Source organism: Myxocyprinus asiaticus, chromosome 14 (assembly GCF_019703515.2).
Source record: "Myxocyprinus asiaticus isolate MX2 ecotype Aquarium Trade chromosome 14, UBuf_Myxa_2, whole genome shotgun sequence".
NCBI lineage: Eukaryota > Metazoa > Chordata > Actinopteri > Cypriniformes > Catostomidae > Myxocyprinus > Myxocyprinus asiaticus.
This window is the reverse complement of record NC_059357.1, coordinates 3,482,561-3,497,811: the sequence shown is the minus strand read 5'-3', so window position 1 is coordinate 3,497,811 and position 15,251 is coordinate 3,482,561. Positions and strand designations below refer to the sequence as shown.

The 15,251-nt window shown below is 37.5% G+C and overlaps 1 protein-coding gene across 1 annotated transcript; it reads right to left on the bottom strand.

Moving 5' to 3' along the window:
* Nucleotides 1-2,246: 2,246 nt before the first annotated feature.
* LOC127451999 (somatostatin receptor type 5-like) lies at nucleotides 2,247-10,322 on the bottom strand. Its single transcript, XM_051717116.1, has 3 exons — nucleotides 9,936-10,322; nucleotides 5,806-6,940; nucleotides 2,247-3,981 (listed from the first exon to the last, which is right to left on the bottom strand). Exons 2-3 carry the CDS (start codon nucleotides 6,895-6,897, stop codon nucleotides 3,901-3,903), a joined length of 1,173 nt encoding a protein of 390 aa, XP_051573076.1. The 5' UTR covers nucleotides 6,898-6,940; nucleotides 9,936-10,322; the 3' UTR covers nucleotides 2,247-3,900.
* Between the last annotated feature and the right edge of the window lie 4,929 nt (nucleotides 10,323-15,251).

The window sequence follows — 15,251 nt, the reverse complement described above, 5'->3', positions numbered from 1 at the left end:
CCTGATCAGAGGCGTCTCTTTGGCAGACATCTGCAGAGCAGCGGGCTGGGTGACACCCAACACCTTTGCGAGGTTCTATAATCTCCAGGTTGAGCCAGTTTCGTCCCGTGTGTTGTCAGGTCTGAACAGGTAAGTTCCAGGACAGCTGGCTGGGTGTACCGCTTGCGTATAGTGCCTTTCCCCTCCCATGAGGTAAAGACATGCACCTTTGACTCCCAGTCGTGTTCACAAGTTGTGATCCCTGGATGACTTTCCTCCTTAGCCCTGTGGCGGACAAGTTTGCGGAGAAACTCGCTGCCAGCCCAGTACATGTGCTAACTAAGCCCTGTACAGGGGTAGGTGCTCCACATGCGCCGGTTCCGCATAGGTGACCCCATGTGATATATCTTCCGCTAAATCATTTCCCTGTCGGTAAACTGCATCTTCCTTGGGCAGAGGCCACTCTGCCCCCGGTCACCATGCTTGTAGAAACTCCTCCCCCCTCAGGTAGGACCTACCATGCGACTTCTCCATATGAAATACTTCCGACAAGACTCGGTAAGACCATGTGACGTATTTCCACTCAAAATACCCCTCCTTCTCTGGGTGGGGTGTGGTCTCCGTGGTGTCTTCCCCTTGGGAGTGACACCCCCCTGACATAGACATTTATGGCCTCCAGTCAGTTAACAAATTCCACTCTTTTTTGGGAGAAAAAAGAGGAAAAGAGGCCACGGCTGGGCTAGCCTGTACCTAATTGTTGGGCAGTCGACTTGTTCCCAAAGGACCATTCGACACTCATAAGAGCGTTGGGGGAGGTTACGTGACAGCCTGGTGTGCTGGCTACAAAGCACACGGCGGTCTGCCCGTCTCGCACCGCCAGTCCATGTAACACAGTTCAGCTAGTTGTGCGTTTTGTATAGGGACCTCTAGTGTCACTACATCCACACAACGTCGAGTGAGTGACAGATAGGGAACGTCCTGTTTACTTTTGTAACCTCTGTTCCCTGATGGAGGGAACAAGACGTTGTGTCCCTCTTGCCACAACGCTGAACTACTCAGCACAAAACCTGAATGAGTGGTTGCATACCAGCTCCTTTTATACCCATATGTCCAGGGGAGTGGCATGCAAATTTCACTCGCAATTCCCATTGGCCTTTTTTCAAAAAGCAGAGGTGTTTGGGGCTCCCAAGAGTGACCCCTAGTGTCACTACATCGACACAACATCTCGTTCCCTCCATCAGGGAACGGAGGTTACGAAAGTAACCAGGACGATTTCTATTGCCCTCCCTGACCACTGTTGTAATATTACAATGTGTCTTTAAAAAATTACTAAAACGTAAAAACTTAAATAAAAAACATTTTTCTGCATCAGAGGCCTCCTACAACAACATCTGAAAGGTAACACTTTTTTTTTTTTTTTTTTTGCTCATTTATTTAAAAATTTGGCCTTCACATGGTTAAGGACGCTTTTTCATATGAGAAGCTCAAAGGCGAACCCATACGGTTCGACGCATGCTTTGTGATACTCTTTTAGCACGTTTAACACCATGCACATGCTGGTTCGCAAGATTAGCAAAGACACAAACTGTCCGTGTGTCTAGAAAAACTAGGCTGCACATGGACAGTCAGTATGTACAGTGCTGATGACTAAATTTGCGTGACACACCCTATGCGCGAGATGTACTGGCATGTGAAAAACTGAAGTATAGCTTGGCCTGAAGGGGCCATTCTCACTAAACGAGTCTTTGTGCTAAAAGCAGCAGCTCAACCAACAGAACAAAACGCTGGTGTCTTGGTTGAAGAACAGTTTTTTTTAACTTGTTTACCGCTACGTTGTTGAGCTGTTGTAGGTGGAAGCGCTGACCTATGTTTTCTTTGTCGTCCATGTAACCTTGTTTGTATGATATTTGCCTTGTTTTAAGTAGACTCTTTCTGCCTCTCTGTTTATAGTTGCACCTGCCCAGGGGCTATAGTTGAAAATTTACAGTAATGTCTATTAATGTGTACTGTCCCTGTAAATCTGGAATGAATAAAGTAGGGTAAAGTCTGCTGACTGGTTGGCCCATTTGAATTACATTACATTACATTTTAATTTTTTGACAGTCTTGTTTGATAGTTTGATAGTCTTGGCACGTTTGAACATTCCATCAATGTAAGTCAAAGGGATTTGGGGGATTTTTGATCATCGTTGTGTGAAATCCGTAAGTCCGATCAGTAAGAAAAGTCATTGCAACCCGAGTCAGAAAAGTCTGAAGGTCTGTGCCAAGTTTACTGGAAGTAACTTGAAAGCTGTAGGAGGAGTTACAGTCAGAACTTTTTGTCTTGGTTTAGGGATTTTGAAAAAATCAGTTACATTTTTTTTTTTTTAAATCAGTTTGTAGAATAACAGCATGTTGGCTTTATCAATAAAACAGTTGGATGCCATAGCATCTGTCCAAATCTCACAAATTTACAAGTGAATTGCACAATGCGTCAAAGGACATGGAAAACATAGAAATGACCTTCAGTCAATAAAGCACTGGAATGGAGGAACAATTGTTTGGACTCATTGTAAGGTAAGCAGCTGTTTATGTACATGCAGAAATGAGCACTGTGATTGGCAGGATTACAAAAATAGGCCCCACCCAACCTTTTTGTTTGTGCCTCTGTTTTAAACACTTTATAACATTGTGTACAATATACAAATTCGCAGAGTAACAAAATACAGCACATAATAATGAAATAACACCGTAGGTCTATTATCAGTATTGTTATTATTAAAAATATGACAAGAGATACACATGTTTGGATTTGGAACCAGTTGTAATGTTATAGTTCAGGTTTACTGGGAATGATACTAGCAATATCAAAAGCAAGCTGGCATAATACAGGTATACACAAACTATCCACTCTAACTCAATAAAAACATGTACTAACTGTGCAGTTCCACTAAGTTCTTGTCAGCTCTGAGGATGTTCTGAGTGTGAAGTCAGTTAAGTCTGGATCATTTCTTCCACATAACCATCATAAATAGATTTATGTGTAAAGACATTGTGCCTTTAATAAATACATTTGGCATTTCTACCAAATCAGGTCCAATTAGCGTTGCCATTTTTGAAGTTGTAAAATATGGGACACTCTCTGTAGAGTTGTTGACGTAGGGGGCCATTTTCAGACTAACACTTACCACACCCCCAGCACAATGTGTGGACTTTTCAGATGGTCCCCTACCCAACGTAGTCAAAATTTCCTTAACTTTACCTTGCTGGGGTGGTCCCTCTCCCCAGTTTCGCAGTGACGTCATCTGACCAGCTTAAATGCGGGACAAATCGCGTTCCATATTGATTCGACGTATCATTTCATCTTTAAATATGGGACAATCCCATATTTTACGGGAAGGGCGGCAACCCTAGGTCCAATATGACTTGTAAGTCTGAGTATTGTCTCAAAGAATATCCCTCTGATTTGGGGAGAAGATTTCAGAAATCCATCAAGATACTCAAAAGTGTTTTTTGAGCGACCACATTTTTTTTTTTAAACCACCAATTGTCAATAATCCATCAAAATGTTTTACAGTATGTAACAGCAAAAGATGCTTCCTCTCTTTACAGTCCCAATGGGTCCAAAAGTTGTGAATGAACTTCAACGTTTCCTGGATTCATTCAGTCATGCCGAAGAAAATGATGGGCCGTGTCCCATAATAAAACATACAGCATATACAGTCGTATTTGCACCATCTTTGAGTACAGAGAGAGTTTGATCTATGTAAAGGCAGCAACACATTTGTTAAATGCCATATAAGCAGTGTTGTTTGCATGGAGGAATGTCTTTGATTGGACAGCTTACCTCAGCAATGATGTAGGCACAAACAAAACAACAACAATAAAAACATACATCCCACAAATGTCATGCCGCAGATTGTACCGTAGACAGAGGCAGCTCTTATATGGACTGGCTGCTCACTTGTGGTCCAGGTTGGTGGATTTCCATTTTAGCACAGTGCCCCCCTTGCAAACCAATGGACTGAAAATAAAAAGGTAGGTGTAAGATTTCACAAAGCAAAAACAATTGGATCAAGTTTTTGGCTCCAGCCTACGTTTTTACTTGGCAACTACTCTATGAATTGTATTCTTTAAGTAATTTCAGATGAAATCTGAGTGTTTACATTGTTTCAGATCTACACCTGAAAGGCATTTAAGTACTATTTGACCAGGTAACATCTACATTAAGTAAGCATACAGGAATTTGAAATGTATAGGTGAAAAGTTCTGGATTGCCTCATTGACTAATTAACAGAAATGTTGATAGACTGCATGAGAAACTAAAACGGTCTTCAACCAGCTTGGTTTAGTGCTTACAGTTTTGAATCACTACTTTAAGGATAGTATTTCATGAAGCTGATGACTTAAAGTGTGCCATCCTGGCTGATTTGTGAAGATTTAGTGATGTTCTTTTAGTTATGTTCTTCTGTTTGCTCTGATAAGCTTGATGTTTATGATTGTAATCAATGAGCATCCTGCCCTCTTTAGTCATAAAGCCATCCCTAATTAAATAAAAGTCTTACAGTTACAATTTCACTGAATAATTGCAGCAATTGAATGTCGGCTTTAGCAATCATTACAAACACAACCCAGCCTCATAGGATAGCATTAGTACACTCACTGAGAACTTTATTAGGAAAACTATGGTCCGATAAAGTGCCCAACATGGTCTTCTATTGTTAAAGCCCATCCACCTCAAGGTTCAGTATGTTGTGCATTCTGAGATGCTATTCTGCAAACTACAATTGTACAGAGCGGTTATCTGAGTTACCGTAGACTTTGTCAGTTTGAACCAGTCTGGCCATTCTCTGTTGACCTCTCCATCAACAAGGTGTTTTTGTCTGCAGAATTGCCGCTCACTTGATGTTTTTTGTTTTTGGCACCATTCTGAGTAAATTCTAGTGACTATTGTGTGTGAAAATCCCAGGAGATCAGCAGTTACAGAAATACTCAAACCAGCCCATCTGGCACCAACAATCATGCCATGGCTGAAATCACTGAGATCACACTTTTCCCCATTCTGATAGTTGACGTGAACATTAACTGAAGCTCCTGACCCGTATCTGCATGATTTTATGAACTGCACTGCTGTCACATTATTGGCTGATTTGATAATCACATGAATAAGTAGGTGTACAGGTGTTCCTATTAAATTGCTTAGTGAGTGTATACCTATGTTTTTGCATAATGATTTTTACATGGCTCGTACATGATGCGGCAGTTTCCTGGTGAAATGAACATTAGAGGTGCTACAACAACGACTTTTATTCACTTTCACACAAATCATGAATAAAACGGCAGTTCATTAACGGTTACTTGTTGCCCCGTTCCCTTATGACATCTAAATACTTTTACTTTAGCGCATGACTTGTAAGGCGACATGTTTTAACATTTGCATTACATAACAAACTACGTTTACAAGCTTGTTCAAACTGCGCAGTAGCTCAACTGATAGAGTGTTGCACTTGTGATGCAAAGAACCGGGGTATGAGTCCTGAAGAGTATGTGGGTCGACACATGAGTCGAAAGTGTCATAAAAGCACCACAAAAAGACGTTGCTTCAGCAATTGCATTTTTTGTCTCACATTTGCTTTCCTTACACTGTTGGTTAGGTTTAGGTTTTACAATAGGAAGTTACTTTAACCTTAAAAACCTCATCTGTTTGGGACAAAATATATCTCACCTTTAGCTCCACACAGTGGACATTTCACCACGAAAGTGCCTCGATGCATGTAATGAATCAAAAATGTCAAAAATGAGTTTAAAAAATGTGCTTAATTAATCTAATATATCACCAGGACTTTACCTGATATCTCTGGACAGGGTCGTTGAAATCAAACCTCCTTGGAGATAAGAAGGGGTCATTATGTTGGGTTCTGCAGAGGCGTGGACGAATAGGGTGACCGTTGCTGATCCCGTTGACCCTGTGGATGCAGAGCACTTTCTGGAAGCTCTGCTTGAAGTTATCCGACAGGAATCCATAGAGGAGTGGATTGGCGCAGCTGTTGACGTAGGTCAGGATGACAGCAAAAAAGTACACGCCGGTAACAATGCTGTTCTCTGGGAGGGTGTCTATTAGGTTGAAGATGTTGAGGATGAAGAATGGCAGCCAGCACAGGACAAACACCACTACGATAATCACCACCATTCTTGTCACCTTCTTCTCAGACTTGCGCCGTTTGGTGAGTCCCGCCCGTGCACCGGCGGACTTCACCTTGATTACAATGAGCAGGTAACAAAGGCAGATGACCAGCAAGGGACAGAAGAACCCTAGTATAGCGGTGTAGAGGATGAAGGCAGTGGACCACACATCACGTGGTTCGGGCCAGCTCATGTTGCAGGTGTTCAGATCAGGCTGAACATCAGAGTAAATGATGACTGGCAGTGTCAGCACAAAGGATAGTGCCCATTCCATGCTATTTATTACCGTGGCAACTCTGGGTCGCCGCCACCTTGCACTGCGGATAGGATGTACCACAGCCATGTAGCGATCAATGCTCATTACTGTCAGACAGAATGTGCTTGTAAATTGACTGATGGAGTCTGCCCACATCACAATACGACACAGGAAGTTGCCGAAAGGCCAGTAGGAGAGCACATTGTGGGTGGTGAGAAATGGGAGTCCCAGAATGTACAACTCATCGGCTATGGCCAAGTTTAAGATGTACATATTTGTGACGGTCTTCATTTTGGTATAGCGCAGAACCACAAAAATGGCCAGAGAGTTCCCCGTCAAACCGAGGACAAATACGACAAGGTATATGACAGCCATAACTTTTGTGCTGTCTCCATCAGACAAGTTTTCTTTAAAGCTAAGTGACATATTGGTTGTTTCATTGGATTGGTTGAAGTAGTCTGAGGTTGACATGTTCAACGTGGACACCTGGGTTGCCATCATCTAGGTTTTGGCTGTAACTTCTGATTTATGAGTAACCAAGGGGCTAGAAACAACAGAATGAGAAATGCAAAAACAAAGGGTTATCTGCAGTTTCATTGCATTTTAAATGTGATCTGAAACTTGCATATTATGCACAAACAAATATGGATTAAATCAGGTATCATTAGCATGACTAAATGAACTGAAAAAAATCTGAAAGTATGAACTAAATACATTTGGCTTGAAAGTACTCATTCAAGGGAGAATCCAGAATAGCTAATATTTCCAAAGCATAGGACACAGACTTAAGTGGTCCCTTTAAAGTCTTAACAATAAAAGCTACTCAATGCAGCTCCACAGGTTCGACAAAGAACTCTATTCTTGTCAGGAACCATTTTTCCACTTAAAGGAATAGTTCACCCAAAAACGAAAATTCTCTCATCATTTACTCACCCTCATGCCATCTCAGATGAGTATGACTTTCTTTCTTCTGCTGAACACAAATGAAGATATTTAGAAGAATATTTCAGCTATGTAGGTCCATACAATGCAAGTCAACAGGGTCCAAAACAAAAAAGCACATAAAAGCAGCATAAAAGTAATCCAAAAGACTTCTGTGGTTTAAGCCATGTCTTCAGAACTGATATGATAGGTGTGGGTGAGAAACAGATCAAATTTGAAGTCCTTTTTTTTTTTTTTTACTATAAATCTACTTTCAAACAGCCCTTCTATGCGCATTCACAAGAGTTCTTCTTCTTATGCATATCCCCACCTACTGGGCTGTTGTTGTGGAAAAATAATTGATTTATTATTTTCTTTGTGCCTCCCTTTTATTCCCTCTCTTCCCAGCAGGGGGCGATATGCACGAAGAATGCAAATCGCCAAAAAACAGAAGAAGAACTTGCATAGGAGGGCTGTTTGAAAGTAGATTTATAGTAAAAAAAAAATAAATAAATAAAATAAATAAATAAAAAAATAAAAAAAAGGACTTAAATATTGATCTGTTTCTCACCCACATTTATCATGTCACTTCTGAAGACATGGATTTAACCACTGGAGTCGTATGAATTACTGTTATGCTGCCTTTTGGACCTTCAAAGTTGTGGGCCCTACTGACTTGCATTGTATGAACCTACAGAGCTGAGATATTCTTCTAAAAATCTTCATTTGTGTTCTGCAAAAAAAGAAAGTCATACACATCTGGGATGGCATGAGGGTGAGTAAATGATGAGAGAATTTTCATTTTTCAACTACTTTTAAACAGTTCTTTAATAAAGTTCTTTGTTACAGAAAAAAAAATGAAATAAGCGTTTAGCTTCTGGATTCTTTAAAAGAATATTCGGGGTTCAATACAAGTTAAGATCAATTGACAGCATTTGTGTTGTAATGTTGATTATGACAAATGTATATCTATCTATCTCTCTCTCTCTCTCTCTCTCTCTCTCTCTATATATATATATATATATATATATATATATATATATATGAACCCTGTAATCCTTGTAAGCAATTTTACTACATTAAAATCATGTTAACATGTAGGCTATGTTTACTTCTTGTGGCTATACTTTTGAAACAGTATGCATTTTAATGTTTATGAACTGTACCCATTCACTCCCATTGTACAGTGACTAAATGTTACCACGATTTTTGCTTTTTTGTTGAATAAAGGAGGAACGAGTCAGAAAATATTGTTTGTTGAAATGAACATTTTGGTACAAATGCTGTTAAGTGAGTTTAACTTTCAGAATATTCCTTTAAAGCATCAGTACATGCATGGTTTTCTAAAGATCTTGAGGATAATATGTTTTTCTATAGCACTAGGCTGTTAAAACATTTATGATTCTGTAATTGAAACCTTTATTTAAGTTCAAAACTGGCCTGTATATTAGAAACCCTACATAAACCTTAAACTGTCTATGTTATGATATATTCCGAAATAAGGAACAAAGACATTTAATGTTGTTGTACTTGGTTTCGAAAACCTTTCTATTCATATTGTTTTCATACTGTTGCATTGAAACACTTCACAATGGCAAGACATTGTTTTAGTTTTATAAACAAGTAATTTTGTTCTTTAATTTATTGTGTACTTTTAAACATTTATATTAATATTGCATGAAGCATGTAAACAGTTTCTTGTGGTAAAATATTATTGTGCTTGTTTAAACAAGTGTAAAGTGAAACTGCATGTAAACTGCGCCTATAATCTTGAATGACCTTGACATAAGTGGCACTCTCAATGGATATGAGCCGTGCAAAGAGAACAGAGCAACAGTGTGTTGCACAAATAAAAGCACTGCCTCAAAAATGCGCTCACCCATAACTGGAAATAAAGGGTAACGATGTCACTGTTATGGGTACAATCAGTCCGGTGGACACTATTCTTATGAACTGTCTGCGTTTTCACAGTACCGGTGAATATTTAACTTCACTTCGGTGCCACGAGCTCTCATTAAGCGAGTGACCGTGACAAAACACCGTGTTGATGTCGCGAGCCATTCGATTCAATTTTCCACCGTTTATTTCCATTGCTCAAATGACCGCCAGCTGTAAAATAAAGTATGGACATTTGATCTAATAAGCACGAGACCTTGTTCTCCCTTTGCACCTTGTGAGCACAAAGGACACTTTTTAGACTAGCAAAAAGGCTCATTTGCTACCACTTATGTGCAATAAAATGTGCTGTTTTTATGCATTAGAAAAAGTAATGCATACACTAACATGCATTGTTGCTTATAAGTGCAGTTACCACCAAGACCTTTAAAAAGTACTTTTGTTGGTGCAACCTATATAGTTAGGTTGGTTAAGTCATATTCAACTGTATCATTACTTATAGAAAATAACTAGTTAGTTTAGATGTAACCACAAGAATAGCATTGTTTAGGTTATTTGACAATACATTTTTACAGTGAAAGGAGGGACTTCAATATCAGAAACCTGCAATTTAAGGGTTACAGTGAAAATTTTCCCATCATGTAATTATCAATAAAAGCCACCTTTAACGAATTAAGCTATTAAAAATAAAAACTGATTTGCAGTTCGTGCACAACCCCTACCTCAAGTGCAATGCATCGTCTTTTGGAGAGGAGCGCTTCCACTGATTGATCAAACTCTCCTCAGTTTCAGCACTAAATCAATATAGATTACATTCGATGTATCTTTGTCTTAAATCCAACGTCAAGAGCCAACACATCACTTTCATCCCCGATTCCAGTTTAAACGAGTGCACTAGTGAGGTGTTATCTTTGGTGCGCACATTATTCCATGGAGAAAAACTTGGTATTTCTATGTTTTTAAAACATCTATATTTAACCAGACATTTAAACTCAGATATTTGTTTCTAAGCAAAGCGCGTAATAAATATGCAAATATATTTTTTCGTGTTTTCCTCTGTAAAAGGGCTAAATCATCCAGTTCTGTTCTGTTGGAGAGGTGCTGCTCTCCACGCGCTCGCGGTGTGATGGGTTTGACCAATCATCCGCGCGCAGTAGGAGCAGTGCAGAGCCTTTCATACGTCACAGGTTGCGCATACGCCTTTATATTTTGCTACATTGATAGAATGGTCCCAAAACGTATTTGGACGCGTAATTCACGCAAAATGCATGGCATTGCATTAGATACAATTTTACACCAAGTGGCATATATTTTTTTAAAGAGAGATAGCACACTTTTCAAGCAAAACATTTGTCAAAAAGAAGTTTGTTAGGTTTGAAAATAAATACAAAAAGTATTTGGACACTTTCTGAGAGTCAAACGTCACTTTGACACCAGAAAAGTCATTTTTCTAGTCAATTTTTCCCTATTTCATAAGATCCTTGTTGTAAATGTAATAATATAAAATAAATTATGTTGCATGTGACAGACCATAAAACTGACTTCCACAGAAAAACATGCTTTTGTAACATTTTTTAAAATGCATCTTATTGTAGATGTATATGTGCCTCAGACATGATCACATGTCTGTAATGCATACAAATGCATGCCCTCTTAAAATATACTCAAAAACCCCATTAAAAATATTCTGCTATTTACTTTACTGTCAGGGTGAATGGCCCAGTGTGCAAAAAGGGTGGAAATCTCTGTTGTGCAAGTATTCAAATGGCATATTTTACTGGTGCAATGAAATGACAAGGGTGTGTTTGTGTGTGTGTGTGTGTGTGTGTGTGTGTGTCTTTGTGTTTGCCTGCATTTCAGTTTCACAATATAGACCTGCAATGCTCTAATAGCAAATCTAAGGTCTGTGAATTTTACTACAGTGAAACAATTTGTGCTTGGTTTCTGAGGTCTGATTGATTGGGTCTTATGTTTTTCAGTTTAGTGTTCTGCAAAGCTCTAATGTAAGTTAAGATCAGCACCCTCGACTGTGTTCATTATGAGCCGATTCAGCTTTTGATGCTCCCAGCATTACTCATGACTGCATTTTTACTAGAAACAATTAAGTTAGAGAGCTCTACAAAACATTTTCTACTAGTAAAAATTCCAATTACAGAGCTCTATAATTGATTTTTTACTAGTAAGATTTCCAATTATAGAGCTCTCTATTTGCATTTTTACTAGTAAAAACTAAAATTGGTAAGATCTACAATTGATTTTTTAAAATTTAATTATAATTATAGAGCTCTCTAATAACATTTTTACTAGTAAAATACAATTTCAGAACTCTACAATTGAATTACAGAGCTCTGCAATTGCATTTTTTTTTTTACTAGTAAAAATTCCCATCAAGGAGCTCTGCAATTCAATTCTTACTAGTAAAAAAAAGAACAATTACAGAGCTCTCTCTCATTCAATTTTTACTAGTAAGAATTTCAATTACAGAGCTCTTTAAATTGAATTTTTACTTGTAAAAATGCAATTTGCAGAGCTGTAATTCAGCTGTAGAGTTGTGCAATTGCATTTTTACAAGTCAAAATGTCATTAAAGAGCTCTGTAATTCTAATTCTTACAAGCAAAAAGTAAATTGTAGATCTCTTTAACTGTAGTTTTTACTGGTAAAAATGCAAATAGAGAGCTCTGTAATTTGATATTTACTTGCAATATGTTTCCATTGACTCCCATTACATGTTACTTACAGAGCTCTACAACTGAATTTTTGCTAGTAAGAATTCCAATTACAGAGCTCTTTATTTGCATTTTTATCAGTAAAACTCCAATTAATGAGATCTACAACTGATTTTGTATTTGTAAGAATTAGAATTACAGAGCTCTGCAATTGCATTTTTTAACTGTAAAAATTCCCATTAAAGAGCTCTGTTATTCGATTCTTACTAGTAAAAGATCAATTACAGAGTGCTCTCATTCAATTTTTACTAGTAAGAATTTCAATTGCAGATCTATGTAATTCATTTGTAGAGTTGTGCAATTGCATTTTTATTAGTAAAAATGTAATTAGAAAGCTCTGTAATTCTAATTCTTACAAGTATAAAAAATCAATTAGATCTCTTTAATTTGAAATTTTACTTGTAAAAATGCAAATAGAGAGCTCTGTAATTGGATATTTACTTGCGATAGGTTTCCATTGACTCCCATTAAATGTTATTCACAGAGCTCTAACATTTTATTTTTACTAGTAAGAATTCCAATTAGAAAGCTCTACAATTGAATTTTTTACTAGTAAAAAACAAGTAAATTTTCAAATGTTGTGCTCTGCAATTAGAATATTTACTAGTAAAAATTCAATTATAAAGCTGTACTTGGAATTCTTACTAGAAAAAATGCAATTATGATGAGTAATGCTGGGAACATGCAATTATGATGAGTAATGCTGGGAACATTAAAAGATAATTTGGCCTTTCATAAACATTAACTATGCTAGGTGGTTTTCTAGACGTGCCTTAAACTTTAAAAAACTGTTTTAATGGAATAATTTAGTCTTAGACCAGGTGAAATTTGTGTAATGTGGAGCAAACCTTTGCCTTCAGAGCAGCTCCTGTCCTCTATTATGATCATGGTCATTGAAAACGTATATTCAAGAACTTCATGGTCTCTCTATATGTACTGTGTGGACCTGAGATTATAAATGCAAAGTGGCATCCATGGTCCTAGTAGATGCTTTCTTATCAAAGTGACTCACGCAAAATTGCACAAACTGCATAAGTGGCAGTTAATAGGGCAGGTAGCTAGTAAGAAAAGTCACAGAAGCACTCGTGAGGCAGAAAACATTTTACAGCATAATGACACTGTCAGTCAGAGTCTGCTGATTCAGTAGAGTGCTAAACCTTTGAGACTGTATTTTAGATATTTAGCAACTATTCTTTCTTTGACAACCTGTCAGATACATGATGATTTGTCAAAGTGCAAGATTTCTTTCTTTCTCATTTTAATGCCTGCCTAATTTGACATTATGAAAGGCAGCTCCTTCAGGCGATGTGAAAGTAGCAGAAAACTTGGGACAGTTTGACAGTTAGGGAGGAAAAGGAAGTTACATTTGACATGTTTTGGTATAACTGTGGTTCCTAATCAGTCAGCGCTTGACTTGGAGAACTTGGTTAGTAAAAGAGCTGTCACTTACTGTACCATACGTAAAAGGGAGCTTCTATTATGTTCTTTGTCAGAAGACCTTTATATGTTCTTAGATCATTATGCATGCTTTGCTTATTAAAAATTAAGACAAAGGCATCTGACTTACAGGGAATCATACAAGACAGTAAAATACGTGCAGTATGATCAGGGGAGATAAAAGGGATACATACAGACACAGGAAAAGGAGTAAAGCTTCCTGGACCTTCCCACTTAGCTTGAGACTTTGAAAAGGGCCATATAGACAGCAGATTCATTCATACCTAAATCCTTATGGCTCTGTTATGCTGTTGACTACACATATGATATAAAATAGACAATTTAAGGCAAAGCCTATACATTCTGTTGTATGTTTATCTTTAGCCCCCAGAGTGTACTCAGACCACATCACTTACAGTATTGTTATACTTTAATTTCAGAATGTATAGAATTGATTGTCTTCTGTCATAGGGTACAATGGGGCTAAAGGCACCACATGATGAAAATGTACTTTTTTCTGGTCAAAATATCAACATTTATTTTTAATTTATTTATTCTTATTAAATATTCATGGAGCAATATAATTTATGTGAAAATAAATAATAACGGAAGGTTGGTTTGATTAAAATTAATATAAAAGTTATTTTGTTCACACTTCGGGTCTTTAGCCCCCGCAACAGGGAGACGTTTTACACCAAATACTATTCTTTCACTTATTGGACAATTATTGATTTTTTTTTTTATTTAATCACCTTGAACAAATCTGAAAATGGCATAAGTATTTAGTCTTTAGGTTTGTGTTGCTATTTAGGTGTTTTGGGAGAAAATAAAATAAATTTCCAAATATATACTGAATATATATATATATTTGTGAATTTTGAAAGTCTTGACAAAGTCCCTCAGTTTGGTTCCCGTACTAAAAACTATTTGGTATTTTAAAAAATATGATATACCTCTCCTGGGTCAAAAATGACCCAAACACAATAGGAGCGTTAATTTTATACATTAAAAATGCACTTAGAAAAACTGTGTGCAAAAACTTATAAAACATAAAATGAATGAAAAATCAAGTAAATCTTAGTAGTAATTTTTTTCACTGAAGGTCATATGATTCCAGGGGAACCCAAAAGGTAGGATAAAATATAGGCCTACACCCAGAATTCACTGTAAGCTGCTTTGGATAAAAGCATCTACCAAATGCATAAATGTAAACGACTCGTTGTTGACACAACTAATGTCCAACACACAGTTCTTCTCTGGTTCTTTCAAATGTACTGTAGCAGCAAATACGTTTTTTAACCATGTTGACACAAGCATAAAAACCATCATTAGAGCCATTCTGCTCTTATCAAATTTTATAACCTTATTCTCCATCCTCATTGGCTACTAGGCTGCTTTTGTCCATTCCAAACTCTGGACTCTGGTCTACAGATGGGCTTCAGTCCCACTGCAGCAAACCTTCTGGTTGAAGTAACATCACTTTGGCAATCATAGGAAGGGGAAAACACTGTGGTTACACACCTAGGTTATTCTATTACTTCCACTGATAAGAGTATGATGTTCGGTACTTCTGTTTAATAAGTGTAACTAGTGTAAAATGCAGACTGCTTGTCTGTAAAAACCTACAAAAAGACCATTAAACTTATGAGTTCAGTTACAAGATATTACAGATTTAAGGGTGTTCTTTGTCTGCCTCTAATAAAGTACTTTCATTAAAGTGGTTATCTCTTTTTTAATCAAGGCATCTACTGTTTTATTTGGGCTATCTGGAGTCATTCGTCTACTTCGTTGATATGGAACAGTGCCCAGGCAAATGCTTGAAATCAATTCAAACTCAAATAAAACATCCTTCAAAGGGAGCATATTTGCCTATG